Raw genomic sequence first — 19,716 nt, 5'->3', positions numbered from 1 at the left:
AGGGTGGTTGAGTAGGGAGAAGACAGAGAATGGTAATCAGTGGACAGTGCTCCTCATGGACTAATGTTGTTAGTGGAGTTCCCCAGGGTTTGCTGTTGGGCCCATTGTTGTTTTCTATGTTTATCAATGATATTGATGAAGGCATATCAGGCTTGATGTCCAAGTTTGTGGTTAATGACAGTATGCTACTGCAGTGAGATCTAGAAAAGTTGGGCAGATGGGCTGAGAAATGGCAGTTGAAGTTTAACATTGATAAATGCAAAGTACTGCATATGGCCCAAAGTAATATACCATTTGTGTGGTACTACGCTGAGGGTAGTGGAAAATGAGAAAGACCTGGAGGTGATTGCACCATCAGATATGAAGTTCTCTGAGCAATGCAGAGAGACTGCCAGGACAGCTCATGAGGTTTTGTCAATAATATACATGAATTTTGTTAGCAGGGATAAGGAGGTGATTGTATTTAGCAATGACCAGGCCATATCTTGAGTACTGGATACAGGTCTGGATGCCTCTTTTTAGGAAGGATGTTGGAACAAGTACAGAGAAGGGCAATGAGATTGGTGAGCAAAACAAAGGGTTGCTCTTACTAAGAAGGCTTCTGGTCTGCAAATTGCAGCATCTGGAGACTAGGCACCTGTGAGGTGATCTGATTGAGGTGTTTAAGGCTTTGAATGGATTGAGCAAGCTTAGCGTTAGCATTAGTAGAGGCATATGATGCAAGAAAGCAAGCTTATGCAGCATCAGCCAAAAAACAAAAAACCACTCCCATTTCACCCCTCCGTTCATTTGAAATACCTGTCCAGCTGAGCCTTAAATTTATTTAGGCTATCAACTTCTACAACAAGGGATGGAAGTCTGTTCCAACTACCCACTGGCTAAAGGCAAATTTCCACACATCTATCCTACATCTGTCTTTCCTCAATTTGAATTTATGCCCTGTCAGGTGATTATTCTGAGCAAAAGGAAGAATCCCATCGGCATTGAGCATACTCGAACCATTCAAGGCTTTATACACCTCTATCAGATCACCTCACTGGTGCCTAGTCTCCAGACACTGTAATTTGCAAAACTTAAGCCTTTCTTCGTAAGAGCAACCCTTTGTTCCATTCACTAATCTTGTTGCCCTTCTCTGTACTCGTTCCAGCAGCTCTACATCCTTCTTGAAATGAGGCCTCCAGACCTGTATACAGTACTCGAGGTGTGGCCTGAATGGGAAACAGTGTTGATGGGATTTTTCCCATCAATACTAAGCTTGCTTATTGTTGATGGGAAATTAAAATTCAAATTGAGGAAGGGATGTGGAAGTTGATAGTTTAAATAAATTCAAGGAAGAACTAGACAAAGTAATGGAGGGAATGAATAGGTGAAATAGGTGTGGTTTTTGGTGGCTGATGCTGTATAAGCTTGCTTTCTTGCATCGTATGCCAGTGCTAATGCTATCTACACAGTCGATGACTTTCTTATAATCAGTGAATGTTATGTGTGCTTATCTGTTTAACTCCTTGCGTTTTTTGATTTTCAAAATAAAAAATTATTTGCATGAGATCTAATTTTCCTAAATCCATTTTGTTCTTCTCCTCTTTATCCCTTTAAAAAAATGTTCTTGTTTATACACCGGCACGACCACCAGGTTAGTAGGTTTTAAAATAAATCAATCAATACAAATTGTTAATTGTATTTAGTAGTCACGGGCTCAAACCCCAGTCCTCCCAAAGAGCATGTGCTCCTGACCACTCAACTACGTCAGGCCTATTTATTACCTCTAGTTTGTTTTTATTATTTTTGCAAATATTTTATAGCCACTATTAATGAGTAATGAGTCTTCTTAAGGAGACTTATTCCTCTGTAATTTTCATTCTTTGTGATTTCTTTTTTATATATTGGAATGACTATAGCTTTCTGCCAAGATTCTGGTGTGGCTTCACTGTGCCATATTCGGTTCAGTATTAAATATACATCATATAATATTTGAAAAAGGTAAAGTTTACAATACCTTTATACCTAATATCATCAGGATAGTAAATTTTTGTTAGAGAAATAAAATTAATTATTTAACCAACATTTAGATCGTACGTATAGCTTAGCTTAATTTTCAGCACTCACCTCCGGAGGTGAGTGCTGAAAATTAAGCTAAGCTATACGTACGATCTAGTTATTACATTACAGCACATAAGGACTCCTTAAAATATCAAGAGTTAACCAACATTTTTAATAATACTATCAAAGGATATAGGAGTAATTTTTTAGGCACGTAGCATATATGCATTAAGCATCTATTGTCTTTGCCATGTCTCTGTCCATCTGTGTGCAGCTCAATTCCTAATGGATGAACTTTGATAAAATTTTATTTGGCTCTTTTAAAAACTTTGTTGAGCCACCACAAATTTCATTAAAATTGGACCAAAAAAAATCCCACAATTATTATTTTTTTGTCCATCCATCTGTGTGTAATAATTTGACTTCCAGTAGATGGATTTTATATTTAGCTCTTTTAGAGAGACTTGTTAAGCGATCCCATATTTCATCAAAATTGTACCCAATAGAGATCTGGCAATTAGATTTCTGTGTCTGTTCATCCATCTGCACGTAATTACTCACCTCCTTATAAATTGATTTTCATGAAATTTTATATATGGCCTTTTTATAAAGCTGTTTGTTGAGCCTCACCCAAAATTTCATTAAAATTGGGCCACTCAAAATCTATCAATTAATATTATTTTATTATTTTTTTTTTTCATGGATATCACATAGGCTGTTCATAACCTGTAGCTTGCACTGATTGAGGAATCAATGGGCAAAATGGTTGATATGCAGAAACAAAATGCTTTCAGTTCGTGCATAAAAAGTTGTATTTTTGTGTGTATTTTTTGTGTGTAAAATAACTACTCTATACATCTTTTTATTATACCATTAAGCTGTTAGTTATTTAACTATTAAACAGTGAATTAATACTTTTTGCTAACATGATTGAGACGAAATATACTGCCTATATTAACTAATGGCATACATTAAATAACTTTTTTTTTTTTTTTTTTTTTTTTGTTTTTTAAGGTTTTTTCCCTTGTATTTGTGAAGCCTTCCCAGAAACATATAATGTTTAATTAACTTTTTAACAGTTAAATAACAAACAGCTTAATGGTATAATAAAAGGATGTATGAGTAGTTATTTTTCCTTCTTGTGTTTGGAAAAAGTTCTCAGAAGCAGATAATATAAATAGTAATCATAACTTTAAATATGGCTTATATCTTTGTTGGCCTGTCGGATATCTGGGTGACTTCTTCATAAATAAATTTTAAAACTGTAAAGAAGTTCAGATTTGCTGAATTAAAAGTGCCATGACACTTTTAATTCAACAAATTTCATATTTGTGTTAAATGCAATAAAAATATTTATAATATATATGTAGACGGGCTGCCAGAGCAGGTCATGGAGTTTTGTCAATGATATATAGGAAATTTGCTAGCAGAGATAAGGAGGTGATTATCCCTTTGTATAAGTCAGTGGTCAGGCCACACCTTGAGTACTGTATACAGGTCTGGCAGCCTCATTTTAGGAAGGATGTAGAGTTGCTAGAACGAGTACAGAGAAGGGCAACAAGATTGGTGAGAGGAACAAAGGGGAGTGCGCTTACGAAGAACGGCTCAAGTTCTGCAAGTTGCAGCATCTGGAGACTAGGCACCTGCGAGGTGATCTGATCAAGGTGTATAAGGCCTTGAATGGTTTATGCAGGCCCAATGCTGATGGCATACTTCCGCTTGCTCAGATTAAGAACCTGAGGGGGCATAGATTAAATTGAGGAAAGACAGTTGTAGAATAGATGTGCAGAAGTTTGCCTTTAGCCAGCGGGTAGTTTATTGCTGGAACAGACTTCCATCTGTTGCTGTGGAAGTTGATAGCTTAAATAAATTAAGGCTTAGAACTAGATAAACATTTGGAGTGACTGGATGGATGAAATGGGAAAGTTTTTTTTTTTTTTTTTTTTTTTCCTTGGCTGATGCTGTATTAGCTTGCATCATATGCCTCAACTAATGCTAATTAGTAAGCAAACGTTTTAGCAATAAAAGATTAAATTTTCTGAATAGCCCAGGAAGACAACTGAAATTAATGCAAATAAAGGGTAGTCCAAAGATCTAGAAATTGATTTACTAAACAGTTCTTTACTTATGTAAACTCTAGAAGGAAGGGGTTGAATCAGATTGGTCCACTGGATATCGATGGGTCAACTGTTGATGATCCTGCTCAGGTAGCTAACAAACTAAATGAATATTTTGCATCGACATTCACACATGAGGAGTTATTCAGCGAGGGGAATGCCAGAGGTGTATTCAACTCTGGCAGTAAGCTAGAGAATCTTGTAATCTCTGAGAGTAAAGTGGACGAGAAATTGTTGAAGATAAACACAAGAAAGGCACCTGGGGTGGATGGGATCTAACCAGTTCTATTAAGGAGGCAGCATAGGCATCTAAGCAAATTTGGGTCTAGGCAGGGAGACTTCCCCTGAACTGGAAGTGCAAGCTGTGACCCAATTCAAAGGAAGTGAAAGTCTTGTCTAGAGGATCCTGCAGTGCTTCTTTAACCAGTGCCTCCATAAATTTTCCGGGAACAGAAGTTTCCCGGAAAATTTATGGAGGCACTGGTTAAAGAAGCACTGCAGGATCATCTAGACAAGACTTCAGTTATAGCTTGGACACAGCATGGTTTTGTTAAGGGGAAGTCTTGCCTGACCAATTTGATTAGATGCTATGATGCACTCACAAAAGAACTGGATGCAAGGAATAACTTTGATATTATATACTTGGATCTTAGAAAGGCTTTTGATACTGTTGTACATGGAAGACTGCTGCACAAATTGGAGCAGTGTGGCATTGGAGGCAAATTGCTGCTATGCATAAAGGGGTGGTTGAGGGGGAGAAGACAGAGAGCGGTAATCAATGAACGCTGCTTATCATGGACTAATGTTATTAGTGGAGTCCCTCAGGGTTCAGTATTGGGTCCATTATTGTTTTCTGTATTTATAAATGATATTGATGATGGTATATCAAGCTTAATATCCAAGTTTGCAGATGGTACGAAGGTTGGCAGGGTTGTCAAGGACACTACTGACACTATGCTGCTGCAACAGGATCTGGAAAGGTTGAGCAGATGGGCTGAGAGGTGGCAAATGAAGTTTAACATTGACAAATGTAAAGTACTACATATGGGAAACAGCAACCCCAGAGAAACGTATCAACTCTGTGGTACTACACTGACAGTGGTAGAGAATGAAAAGGACCTGGGGGTGGTTGTGCAGGCAGATATGAAGTTCTCTGAGCAGTGCAGACGGGCTGCAAGAGTAGCTCATGGTGTATTGTCAATGATATATAGGAATTTTTCTAGCAGGGATAAGGAGGTGATTATTCCCTTGTATAAGGCAATGGTCAGACCACACCTAGAGTACTGTATACAGGCTTGGAGGCCTCATTTCAAGAAGGATGTAGAGCTGCTGGAATGAGTACAGAGAAGGGCAACAAGAGTAGTGAATGGAACAAAGGGGTGCTCTTACGAAGAAAGTCTTAAGTTTTGCAAATTACAGTGTCTGGAGACTAGGCACCAGCGAGGTGATCTGATAGAGGTGTATAAAGCCTTGAATGGTTTGAGCATGCTCAATGCTGATGGGATTCTCCCTCTTGCTCAGAATAATCACCTGAGAGGGCATAAATTCAAATTGAGGAAAGACAGATGTAGGATAGACGTGCGGAAATTTGCCTTTAGCCAGCGGGTGGTTGGTTGGTGGAACAGACTTCCATCCCTTGTCGTGGAAGTTGATAGCCTAAGTAAGTTTAAGGGTAAGCTGGACAGGTATTTCGAACGAACAGAGGGATGAAGTGGAAGTGGTTTTTTTTTTTTTTTTTACTTATTTATTAATTTTATTTTATTATTTTTTTTTTGGCTGATGCTGCATAAGCTTGCTTTCTTGCACAAATGCCTCTGCTAATGCTAATGCTAAATATGGAAAAAAAAAATCAGTGATAAATATTTATTGCAGCCATGTTATATATTTATAAATGTTAAGGTGTGAACCTTAGTTCGCACTATACTTACACCAATTTCTTTCATATTGCTTTTTCACAATATTCACAGTGCTTTAGTGTAAACATTAGTAAAAATTAGCCTGAAAATAAAGAAGTATAAAGTTTTTAAACCAAAAATAATAATATATAAAAATAAATTAATGAAAGTCAAACACACCACTGTCATTATGAACATGATTATATCTAATTTTACATCTTTAGGGTTGTATTGATCAGGGGAAAAAAAATAATGTGAAATATTTATGAATGTATTTAAAGATGAGATGGATGCTATGAGATACTTCCCATCTAATTCTGTTGTTATTGATAATATGATTAGCATTGACCTTTAATGTTGACCTGTTATCTGAGGACGTGCAGCCCTACCCTCTTCCCAGTTGCTTGCTTGCCTCTTATCTCTTTTCTTTGCAACCACATGTTATACACATTTCATTTCTAATTTTTTTTATCTAATAAAGTTTTTGTGATATTGATATTGTAGAGCTACCTTTACTAGTTTTTTTTTTCTTTTTTTAATAATAATTTGTCATACTGTTTCCTAACCTTTACAGACTTTCCAACTCAAATATTATCTTCCCTTGTTCTACTTGGGCATTATCTTATGTCTAGGTTTTGTTTTCAGAGTATGCCATTGTTTGTAGATGATAGATCAGATTATTATTGTTTGTTTCTTGCCATCTTTCAGAAAACCTCTCAGAAATATATATCTGACTTTTGATGTAAATATGATTCATTTTTATTATTGTTTAGTATTTGTTGCAAACCCTTCTGATTTGCAACATCTGGCATCAGGTATGTTGACCCAGTTATTGGTGTTATGCAATTATTTACCACAGCAAATAAATGGATATATATTTTTTATTTATTTATCTTACTAAATATGTAATATTCACTTCAATAGAAATATAAATTTAACACCTCAGAAAATATCCCAGAAACTTAAGAAATTCTTAAAAATCAATTTGAATGGACTTCTTAGCCAGTCTCAAGTATAGGGAGTAGGGATTTTCCCTCATAGTTATTCTAAATTTTTAAGCCACGCAACAAACAATCACTCTGTGAATATAAATATAAATTTATATTCACAGGGTGACAGTAAACACATATTAAAGACCATAATAACTGAGATCTGTACACTGTAATCAAATAGTGGGATCATTACTTGTCACCCAGGAATGCATTTATACTGCATTCACAGCATGAATTCATTAAGAGATGACCTTTTTTTTTTCCCCCTACTCCCTATACTTTTTTTGTATAATCAATTTGATTGGATACTATGACATAGTAACGAAGCAATTTGATGCAAAAAATAATTTTTCTATGATATACTTAGATTTCAGAAAAGCTTTTGATTCTGTTACATATAAAAGACTGCTGTGCAAATTTGGGCAGGGTGGCATTAAGGGCAAGTTGCTGCTATGGATAACGAGATGGTTGAGTGGAAGAAGACAGACTAGTTATCAACAGGCACTGCTCTTCTTGGACTAATGTTAGCAGATCCCCCCCCCCCCCCCCAAGGCACTGCTAATAACATTAGCAGAGCCTTGGGGGACTCATAAATTTACTTTTTAATTCTAAATTTATAAATATAAATTTAAATAAATAAATTCTAAATTTACTCAGTCTTGTTAACTGCTCTGTGAAGCAGCTATCGTTTTGGCATTAAACATTTTTCTTTTTTTCTACATAGTGTAGTGTAAGAAAAAAAAACATTACTTCAGCATTCAGTTATGCTTTTCAGTGAATATATTAGATGATGTTTATATTGCATCTGCCATTTACATTACAATATAATTGTTGTACAGGTTGGATATAGCCGTAGTTTGGCATATATTTTAAATTAATAGTAATATATATCACCATTTGGCTTTTTTAACTTAAATTTGTCTTGTTGAGCTTATAAAAAATTAATGGATTTTATTGTAATGCCTGATAACTCCTGAGTAAATTTGAATGTGCTGTTGTAATATTGATATTTATGCAATGTTATGGGTAATATAAATGTTGATAATATGTAATAGCAGTTATAAATTTTTCAGATCTTGAGTAAAGTCTTTTTCTGAAGTCTGTCTTTTCTGTTACCTTTTGATTAGGGCTTACAATACCGGGATCTCGAATACCAGGATCCCATTCATTTTTTTCCAGTATTGAAATACTGGTATTGATACAAAAAAATACCGGGTTTTCGGTACTAATTTAAAAAAAAATAATTGCTTATAATTTAATCACATGAAGGTTATAAAATCACCATTATGTGATTATGACATCATTATCACTAGTAAATGTTTGATAAATCATCGATAGGACACCATACAACATTGCAACCTGTCCACAATTCTCGGACAACTTCATGTCTGACCGTATCGTTCCTCCACTACTTTAGTTCAACTCCACCAAGTGTATAAGTTATTTTGGGGTTGCTGTTCCCCAGGTGTAGGACCTTGCATTTTGCTGAATTAAAGCATAGCTGCCACTTTTCTGACCATCCCAGAAGTCTATCTAGGTCACTCTGAAGAATCTCTGCTTGGTGGCAATCATTAACTACTCTACTGATCTTTACATCATCTGCAAGTTTAGACCTCACGCCCTCCATCCCTTCATAGATGTCATTTAAGATAATCAAAAACAACAATGGTCTCAATACTGATCCTTGGGGAAGCCCACTTCTTACATTAACCCAATCTGAGGAATAACCACTTATCACAATCCTCTGCCTAGTGCCCTCAAGCCATCACGCTATCCATCTAAGGATTTTCCCTATGATTCCAGCCTGCTCCAACTTATAAAGTAACCACTCATGTGGGACTGAGTCAAATGCTTTGCTGAAATCCAAATAAACAATGTCAAAATTATTCAAGTAATTACAGTACTTGTTTTTTCCTTACTTTATTGCACCTAATTGTCATCAAAATCTATTGAGAAAAACATTTGTTTTTGGAATACCGGTATTAAGATTTTGACCGGTATTGTAAGCCCTACTTTTGATAGATATTTGTATTACTTACCTTACAGTATTATATCATTTTAGGTGAGCTTGCTTATCATGGTCATGAAGTTCGTGTCTATGACAGAAGCCCAGAAGCACTAGATCGTATTCAGCTTCGTTTAAATGAAGACAAAAAAGCTCTCAGAGAGGATGGCATCTTGACCCATAATAATTTTGTGGTTAGTTAAATCAATTAATGAAATGTATTTAATTTAATAAGTATAAAACTTTTCAGTATACTATGTATATGTAAAATATACATATTTTATATGTGTGAATTTTATTAAATATATATTTTATAGTCTTCTGATTTTTGCTGAAAACCATCTCAGTGGCAATTTCTGGAGCCCTGTTATTGTTCAGCATTGTATATATAGACATTCACTTATATTCTGGACAATTAATAGTGATTCATGTTTCAACTTTTTTTGCATATTTATCTCAAAGATATGTATTAAATTTTTTTATCAGCAAAAAAGTTGTGGGCACTACAAAATTTATATTCTTAGGGTGATATTGAATGAAGAAAATATCAGTTTTAACAAAAAAATTAGTTGCATACCTACAGACATAATAATAGCAGCCATTACTGTTAACTACTTGGAATGTATCATAAGCCCTTAGGCCACTGGTTTTAAAACAAATTTCAAGGTAATTATATACAGTGGAATTCTGAGCCATTGCAGGGAGTGGGTTTAGGAAACAGACCAACTGTATTTGTTTCTCAGAGCAATCCTGTAATTTTTTCTGTCATAGGTGATTTAGCTCTTTGAAAATAGTGAAGATAGGGAAAACAAATAATATTACTCCTAGGAACACTACTAAAAAAAATTTTTAGAACTGTGACAGAACGTGAAAAAACACTGAAATTGTTAGTGTACACAAATCAACAGTTGAGCAGCAGTTAAAGAAAATGGGGGAATTGGTAGAAGCTTGCAGTGGAAGAAAAAGCATGTCAAGTAAAAGAGAAGATAAGCACCTTTGTGATATCTATACTTTCCAAACAATAGAAAGAAATAACTGCAGCAAAAACAACTGTAAGGGTGATGGAAATTGGTTTGAAATCATATTGTTCAATTAAGCAGCAGTTTCTCATTATAAAGCAATAAAAATGGTATTATGATTTAAACAGCATTGGGCTGAAGAAGTTTTGTTTAGTAATGAAACAAGAATTTAGTATTAGTAGTGGCAAATTATGCAAGAAATCAAGCTTATACAGCATGAGCCAAAAAAAAAAAAACACTTTCTGTATGAGCTGTTCAACCCCTCTAATAATTTGTCTTGTTCTAAAGTTTTTTTTTTTTTTCTAACCATTCACTTCCACAACAACAAATGAAAGTTTGTTCCAACGATTAACTAACCACTGGCTGAAGGAATTACTGCACATCTATTCAGCTACCATCCTTCCACAATTTAAGTTTCCTCATGTTTCAACAGGAGGAAGAATGCCCTCAGCATTTAGCTTACTTACACTAAAACAGACATCAAGCTAACAATCTAGAAGTAATGCAGTTATACTGCTGTGACAGCGGATTTGTTAAGGGGTGAATGATCTTGTCTGATCAAACTGCTTGGATACTATGATATAGTAACAAAGGAACTGGGTGCAAAAAATAATTTTGCCATCATATACTTAGATTTCAGAAAAGCTTTTAATGATGTTGCACATAAAAGACCGCTGTACAAATTGGAACAGTGTAGATTTAAGGGCAAAGTAATGCTATGTATAAAGGGATGGGTGGGTGGAGGACAACAAAGAGACAACAAAATTTATATCAATGGGCTGTGCTCTGCTTTTAGTGACTCCTTTATTTTTCCTGTGACAGAAGTCAAGATAACAGGTCTGTAATTACCTGTTAGCTTGATCCTGTTTATTCCCCCCTTGTGAATAGGAGAGACAGTTGCATATCTCTAGTCTGTAGGGAGTGAATCCTCTCCTGAATCCAAGGATACTCTCATAATTGTGACCAATGGCCTACTTACCTTTTTTTTTTTTTTTTTTTTTTTGCTGCTTCCTTTAATATAATTGGATATATCCTACCAGCTCCAAGTGCCTTCTTTACTTTTAGCTTCAACAGTTTTTTTTCCACTTTCTTCTCAGTCTTTGCAAAACCATTATGCTGTTGTTAGAATTTGAGCAACCTGAGCAGGATTGTCAACAGTTAAAACATTCATATCAGTAAACCAATGTGATCCATCATCTCCTTCCTCCTAATATTTACACAGGTAAAGAGGCCTCTGTTACTTTTCTTTGCATTATTTTTTGGAGATTTCTCATAATCTGCCATACCCCCTTTTTGACTTGATTGCAGACTGGTTTTTACATTACTGTTGGTTTCTGTTCCCCTGATAATTTATAAGCATTTCATCCATTTTTCTTCTCCCTCGAGTCTTATCAGTTCATCTGACCTCCATTTGGATCTAAACCTTGAACAGTATTTCTTAGTCGATACTAACACTTAGTAGCTTCAACAATTACCTCCCTGATTATTACTTCCCATTTTGAATGTGTTTTTGGTAATCTCATCAGTTGGTCCACTGAACAGAATTTAAAAACTGTTTGTTACCATTGTTGTTACCTTTAAGAAAACCAGAGCCCTTCCCTTTGTCTGACAGTAGTTACATCCTTAAATAATACACTGTGAGTGCCTTGTGGTTCTTTTATCTTTTTTGAGAAAAATTTGTTTGATGGCAGAAATTGCTTTATAGCTCTTCATAGTTAGTGATTTCTATGTGTTTCATATATGATCAAGACTGCAAAGCCTTTTTTGATCATACATGAAGGACATCATATGGACCATATCTAACCCAAAAATAGAGAAATCATTAATAGAATGGGGAGAAAGAAACAAAATGGAGATTGAAGGATATTTTTATTTATTTATTTATTTATTCAGTGTATTGCTTTTTATAAACACCCCTAGAACAGCATGCAAGCTAGAAGAGTGCAAATAAGGAACCTACGAAAAATAATAACAATAAAATAATCAATGACGGTATCGACATTTACATAAATATAAGGAATTGGATAAACTGGACAGGAGAGTTCACTGGTTCCTCGGATCAAGGGAAAAAACACAGTTGGTTCTTTCTTTCTAGACATCTCCAAGGGGTTAAGGCGTAGCTCATGCCGGAAATATATTGTTCAGGAAGGAAAGGTTGTTGAGTTTCATTCTTAATGGAAACTGAGAATTCTGTCTGCTTCTGTAACAGGATCTGGGACCACTTGGACAATGGACTCTTTTTTTTTTTTTAATTCAAGAGGCATCCACTAGAGGTCAGCAGCTGACATCTGGAACACTACATTCCTGAGATGTATGATTAATTGGTCTGGACCTTTCTTTTACCAATCTCGATCTGGTAGTTGTTGGACAGGATGGTGTATACGAGATGCACAATCTCAGTCTGATAGTTCTTTTCTTTATGAAATTGGTCACAGTCAGTGTCCAGAATGAGGAATATACCTATAGTATTGGAAGGGAATATCCGGTCTACAGATTTATCCTATCCCTGGCTGGCTGCATTGTAGTTTGGCTATGTCGATGGGGTCTGCTGGAAGTTGGGTGGAGAAAGACAATCTCAGCTATGGTAGGGATTTCTATCTTTTTGCTGATGAGTTTTAAGAGGGTAGAAATGTTTATTTTGATTAGTATCAGTTGCCAGGGTACCTAATCTAGATTTGCTTGAAGGGTACTTCTAGAGGTGGTAAACGTGTTTCCTAGGTAGCGGTTTAGCCACCTCAGGATCCAGTATTCCACAGTCAGGAACCTCCTGAGATTTTCTACTGGCGTGGAAGGAAGACCATACAGGGGAGGCATAAAGGGCAGTGGGAGAGACACATCTCACCACAAAACATGTTACGAGATTAGAACTTCGTATCCCTGTCAGTTCCTCTTTAACCCCCAAGGGTTTTCTTTCTTACCTCTGTGAGGTGAGGGGCAAAGGAGAGTTTTTCACCCCATATCATACCAAGGTCTTTGTATTGTTGCACTCTTTGAACAGGATGCCCATTGAGGAAAACACTGATATCATTCTTCAGCCTTTTCATAGTGAATGACATTTGAGCAATCTTCTTCGGGTTCAGGGCAAGTCCAATGTCATTTAGGAACAAGGCAAAGTCTTCAAGTTGTCTGGTAGCATCCTTTGCAATTAACTGTGGATTGCAATCATCACTGGAAGGAATTAACATTTTTAGGTTGTCTGCATATGAAAGGAAATTGTCATGTAGTGCCAGATTGGGGGTCAATGGCGGAAGCAAAAAGTAAAGCAGAAAGGACCCCCACCCTGAGGGGGTTTATGCAAGGACTGTATTGTCATACAAAACTTGTGTTTGCCTGCTGGTAAGAAGAGCTGCAATTGTATTAAGAAGGGGCTCCTGATCATATGGTAGTGATGCAGTATTTTTAGAAGGGCTTTGATGGAGAATCTGTCAAATGCAGAAGAAATATCCACAAAAACTACATCTAGTTGATCTCCACTATTCAGAGTGTGTTGTAATCGACCAAAGGTCTCAAGAAGGTTGGTTGTGGTTGATCTCCCCTTAAGTGTTGAATATGAAGGTATGCTGGGGGTGCCTAAAGCAGTGGGTACCAAAGTACTTTATGAGTGCTTTGTCAAAAATTTTTAGGGTGTGGCAAGTAATTGAAATGGGCCTGTAATCCTTTGTAGTCTTGGGATGTGCATTTTTAGGAACAGTTTTTGTTTAGTACTGCTTCCACATCTGCGGGACGTTGGCAGTTTGCAAGATGTTATTATATGCTTGAAGGAGAAGATCAATTATATTAGGGCTACAGATCTTGATAATAAAGAGGGAGAAGCCATCGGGCCTGACCATAGCCTTGTTTGGAAGACTGTTGATGGCCTGAGTGAGGTCAGCCCTGTTGTGGGTAATAGAGGACAGTTGTACTGTATATGTTCCTGGGACATAGCAAGCATTTACATATGCACTATCTTTTCCCAGATCTTTGAAGGTGTAGAGAGCCCATTCAGATAGAGTATGTTTACTTATTTGTTCCGACTCTTCTGTTTGAAGCGAGCATGTTGTACAGGATTTGCGTATGAGCTTGAATCTTAGCTCTCACAAAAGCCGCTCTTTCTTGCCTGGTGATATATCATTCTGTTTTGATCTGAAGGATATTTTCTAAAGGCCCTAAAGGTCTTCTGTTTTTTTGTGAGGAGGGCTTTTAGTTCAGTTGAGAACCACGGCTTTGTACAGTGGCAGATACGGACTTCTCTAGCTGCTCCTATTTCAGCAATTTTTTTATGGTGCAATGCAATGGAGTTAATAATCTCTGTCAATGGAAAGTGTGTGATTGCGTGCCAGTCAACTGATTTCAAATATTGAAGGATATTGGCTTCTTTGATGAATTTGGTGGAGAAAATAATCTTGCATGTAGATTTGGTAGGGTGCCTTCCAGAAGAAGAAGAGTGTATATGTTGGTTGGTAGCTCAATAACAATAGTTGAATGGTTCAAAGAGAATTTTGTTTGGGAGGCAGTGCTTCTCACTCCGACAACGTTGTGAAATAACAGGTCTAGCTGTTGGGATCCTCTTGTTGGTGATGTGTCAAGTTCTTTCAGACCGATTCCTGATAACAGGTTTGTGAGCTCTTCCTTCTCATTACTGAACTTCGGGAGGGGCAAATTGAAGTCACTCAAAATGATGATAGGTGAGGTGACTCTAACGTGAGTCATGATCCAACAGTACAGCTCAACTCTATCTTCTGGGCTGTGATCTGGGGGTATGTAGATTACCACAAGCTGCAACTGGTATTCTGGATATTGACTCCTTTTATCTGATATTGAGATACTCAAGGCCTCAAAATGTTTTGAGTCACTCCTCCCTGTATGGGTAATATGAAGTCACTTGTGGACACATAACATCACCCCACCACCTTTCTTGTGGGTTCGGTCATTTGTTATGATATTATATTTGTGTGCTCTGGAAAGGTATGCAATTTGTTTGTCTGCATGGAGCCATGTTTCATATAGGCATAATTTCATCAGCTAAAAGGAGGGATTGTAAGGTATGCAGCTTATTGGCTATACTTCGAACATTCTGGTAGAATATAAGAGCAGGATCAAGTTTCATCAAGGTCGGCACTGTTGAAAGTTCTGAAGTATTGATTTTTGTAAATTGTATCATTTGGAAACTAGGCACTGGTGAAACCTTATTGAAGTGTTTAAAGCTTTAAGCAGATTGAGTAAGCTAATTGGGGATAGCATTGTTACCTTTTCTCAGATGACACGTACAGAAGGGGCCATAAATTTAAATTGAAGAAAGGATGGTGTCAGGTTAGATGTGCTGAAAGTTGTTTTCAACCATAGTGTATTAGTATTATAATAGCTAAAATGATGCAAGGAAGTTAGCTTTATTTTTGCATCTGCCAAAAACAAAAAACTAAAGGAAAGAAAAAAAGGATGCAAAAATTCTCAATTACTCACCTTTCACACTTTCTCCATTGCCAAAAAGTGCCAAAACTACCAAATTCTCTCCCTCAAACATTATGCTGAGTAGTTTATTCTGCAACACTACCCAAAGATAAATTTAACTTTAATTTGAAGCATCAACTGTGCAGATATTACATTTGAATGCATTATGATTATTTGTCTGTGGAGGTATGAGATGAACTTAAATATCTGGTACCTTTTTTTTGACATTCATTCACACTTGATTGAAATTTCACATTAGTTGTTTCCTATTAGTTTTTGTTGAGTCCTCTAAATGCACAGAATGAATTTCCTACATATAGTACACAGAATTTCCTCAGCATGTTATTGTAATTTATACATTTCATCATATATGTTCCAATTTATGTTAATACACTGTGAAGAGAGGCTTGTTTTATATAAAATGATTATATTTAGAAATCAAATAAGCAGTTTTAAAATGAAATAAATACTGATATCTAAAGAATGTGTGCATGTATAATTATTTTTTCATTGAATTTAGGGAATACAAAATGTTATTCATTAGGTTCTTGTTTAGGTGATATTGATGTGCTCCAAAGTTTGCCTCGTTTGTATTCTTAGGATAATTAGTTCTGTGATAAATAATTTGTTGAGAATTTCAATTTTCATCAAAGGTGTCCATTGCTGTATGACTATAATTTTGAAATGAATGATAAAGATTTTCTATTAATCCAGCTGTTTTTCATGATATTCAAAGTATTAATTACGAGGTCTATTCAATAAACAACGATCATAAAAATTTTTACGAACATATGTACTGCTTGTTATTTTTAGCTGAGCTGCAGAATTAAGACCAAACCAAGGTTCATCACACAGCAACTGCATAGGTGACTCGCGCACACAGCGTGACCTTGTCAGTCAGTCAAGTTTATGTCTGTTCATTTTTGCCTACATGACAATGGACATGACATGCAAGGAACAGTATGCTATCCTCAAATTTTGTTTCCATCTCTAGAAAACATCAGCTGAAGTATGTGAAATGTTAAAAGAGGCTTATGTGAATCTACACTTCCATGCAGCACAGCTCACAGGTAGTTTGGAATGTTTAAAGATGGATGTGATTCAATCACAAAAATTGGCGGTACTGGAGCTCCAACCACTGCTGTCACCACAGAAACCATAAACGCTGCTTCTGTAATTGTGAGAAAAGATCATCATATAACAGTAAGGTAACTGGCAGAGATGTTGAGAATATCAGTAGAAAGCAAGCACAGTATTCTCCATGATCATCTGCAGATGGCACATGTTTGTGCATGCTGGGTTCCATGACTACTGTACCCGAGCAACAGCAAGTTCACATTGTGATTTGTGAGGAGCTGCAGTGGATGGTTATTGAAGATGGTGAGGTTCTGCATAATGTGATTACAGCGGATGAGACATGGCTTTATCATTTTGACCCAGAGAGTAAGCTCTATTTGAAGGTCTACATCATCATTAACACCGAAAAAAAGCAAAAGTTGTGGCTTCTGCAGGAAAGATTATGGTCATCTCTTTTTGTGACATTCAAGGAATAGTTTACCAGCATGTTGTGCCATGTCATATGATTGTTACAGGACCTTACCAGAACTGTACTCCACACTTTGCATGATGCAGCATCCATCACTACAATATGAGACCTCACATTGCCCATACTGTCATTGAGTATTTAGCCAGCATTAATGTCAAATGTGTTTCTCATCCACCCTACAACCAACCTTTAAATTTTTTATTTTCAAAGTTAAAGAAGGAGCTGCAAGGAAAATGTTTCCAGTCATCAGAAAAAGTTGTAAAGGCATTTGGGAGATGATTCTCAAATGTATATCAAAAAATGGTTTCCATTATGTTTTTGAAGAATGACAGAAATGTTGGAGTAAGTGCATATTATCAAATGGGGACTACTTTGAAAAGGAGTATCAAAATATGGATGATTAATAAAGATATGTTATGAAACAAATTATGACCATTCTTTATTGAACAGCCCTTGTGTAATTTATTATTGAAGTTTTAAACAGATTTCTGACATTATTAATTTATTGTATCTTTAATGGATCATAAACAACTTAACAGGAATATTTAGGATATTCAGTTAATTACTTGTTTTAGCAGAGATAAGTTTTAGACATGGATTTTTGTAATGTGGCAGTAATTTATACCATAGGGCGGAGTTTATTTCATAGGAAGATTAGAAGAAGCTGTAAAAGGATCAGACTTTATCTTTGAATCAGTAACTGAAGATCTTTCTTTGAAGCAGGATCTTTTTGAATGTAAGTATATTTCTTATTAATTAAGGAATAGCTTTTGTATTTGCTGATTATCTGTACATATCTTAGTGTTATGATGGCTAAGTGATGCAAGGAAGTGGGCTTTTTTTTGCATCTGCTAAAAAAGCAAAGAAAAAAAGGGGAAAAAAGTTATCTTTTTCCTGCCAGTGAAAATATACTGCCCTCTCTAATTTTTCTGATTTTCTTCCAAATTACACATATACCTCTATCAGGTTTCCCCCTGAGATGTCTGGTTGCCTTTCTTTCTTCCTTCAAGTGTGACCCCCCCTGTCCCAAACACCATATTCTAAATGTGGTCTCAACATCATTTTATATAAAATAAAGAGAAAATAGCATCCTTTTTCCTACTTTCAAAGGTCCTATATATCTTTATCTGAAAAAGCCTTAGCAGTTACAAGTCAGATATGATGTTTTCCATGCAATGTAAATAAGCAGAAGGAAGGTACATTGCATGGAAAATATCATATCTGACTTGTAACTGCTAAGGCTTTTTCATCCTAAACCACTTTTAACTTCTCTCCAGGAGTTAAAAGTGGTTTAGAAATGTCCTCTTTCCCAGTTGAAAAGAACTTATATTTAGAAGCGTTAAACTTCATTTATATAATTCATTTATGTTATAAAGAACTTCTCCTGTGACACGAAACTGGATTTCCAGAAAACATATCGAATAGTCAAATGCTATACGTGGAGCACTCTCCTATGTGGATGTGAGACCTGGGTCATGCAGAAGGCAGAAATCAGGAAACTGGAAGCCTTTGAAATGTGGACACTCAGAAGAATGCTCAAAATTCCATGGACAGATCAGGTTGCTACCTCCTTTGTGGATTGGGGTGACATTAGCACTTCCAATTAGAGATGATAATCAATAAACACAGCACTGTACCAACTGTAAAATCGTTTTTAAAAATATATTGTAAAAATTTAAATACCTCTGGTATTAAATGGAGTAATACAGTATTATCTTTAAAGGTAGTGAAGAAGAATTTCTTCATACAGCATAAGGGTAGTGAAGAAGAATTTAAGGTGCATTAAATATGAATTATTTGTTCATTCACTGTGTTTGGTTTTTTGCCTTAACCTGCTGTTTGCTCACTCTCATAACCCAGAATGTGGAAATTACTGATGTCAGAGGCCCAATTACAATCAGAATTTGTGAAGGTAATAATTATAGAACAATTTTATCAAGTAGGGAATTTGTTTACGGCGTTGATTGTGCCTTCACAAGGTTCTGTGTGTGTGTGTGTGTGTGTGTGTGTGTGTGTGTGTGTGTGTGTGTGTGTGTGTGTGTGTGTGTGTGTGTGTGTGTGTGTGTGTGTGTGTGTGTGTGTGCGCGCGCGCGCGCGCGCGCACGCGCGGCATATTTGGGAAAACCACATCGTCGCTCAAATTTACGCAGACCGGGCCAGACGGCCATTCAGGCGGCCTGCACTATATACATGCGCTTCGGTTTGACTGCACAAACTTGGCCTGTGCAGGCAAGCTGGAGTGTCTGTGGGTACCCTAGTGCATACGAAATTAGTAGTATTACCGTCAAATTGCAAAACTGCAAATAACAGAGCTTATATCACCAAACCAGCCTCCATGCTAATTATTCAGCCACAGAACTCAGTCAACATTCGCATTCACATAATTATAACACTCAAACATGTTCTGAAAATCTGAATTCCAGTTATAAACTATTATTAATACACGAAACTTTAGCCATTGAATGATTTTCCAACTGAACCTTGGAGGATAATGTAAAATTTTTGGCGCGCACACACTAACCATGCACCACGGGTGCTAGAGTTAACTTTTATAACACTCAGAATTTCTTTCCCAATCAATGAACCAACTAATGACAGAATTGCGGAAGTCTTGGTTCTTCTCATTCTTAGTTTCATAATCGTTAATTTTTATGTATGATGATCCAAGTGGAAAA

The 19,716-nt window shown here is 36.2% G+C and overlaps 1 protein-coding gene across 1 annotated transcript in view; it reads left to right on the top strand.

Annotated features, from left to right (window-relative positions):
* LOC150085106 (uncharacterized) overlaps positions 1-19,716 on the top strand; it is a 48,627-nt gene that overhangs the window by 7,096 nt on the left and 21,815 nt on the right. Inside the window, exons 2-3 of the mRNA XM_090375775.1 lie at positions 9,107-9,243; positions 17,672-17,777. Coding sequence (XP_090231901.1) covers positions 9,107-9,243; positions 17,672-17,777 — 243 coding nt within the window. The remainder of the gene's footprint in view (positions 1-9,106; positions 9,244-17,671; positions 17,778-19,716) is intronic.

This window comes from Mastigoproctus giganteus, chromosome 6, assembly GCF_048544385.1.
Source record: "Mastigoproctus giganteus isolate SK-2022 chromosome 6, ASM4854438v1, whole genome shotgun sequence".
In the NCBI taxonomy this organism is placed as follows: Eukaryota; Metazoa; Arthropoda; class Arachnida; order Uropygi; family Thelyphonidae; genus Mastigoproctus; species Mastigoproctus giganteus.
This window is presented reverse-complemented; position numbering and strand designations above follow the sequence as displayed.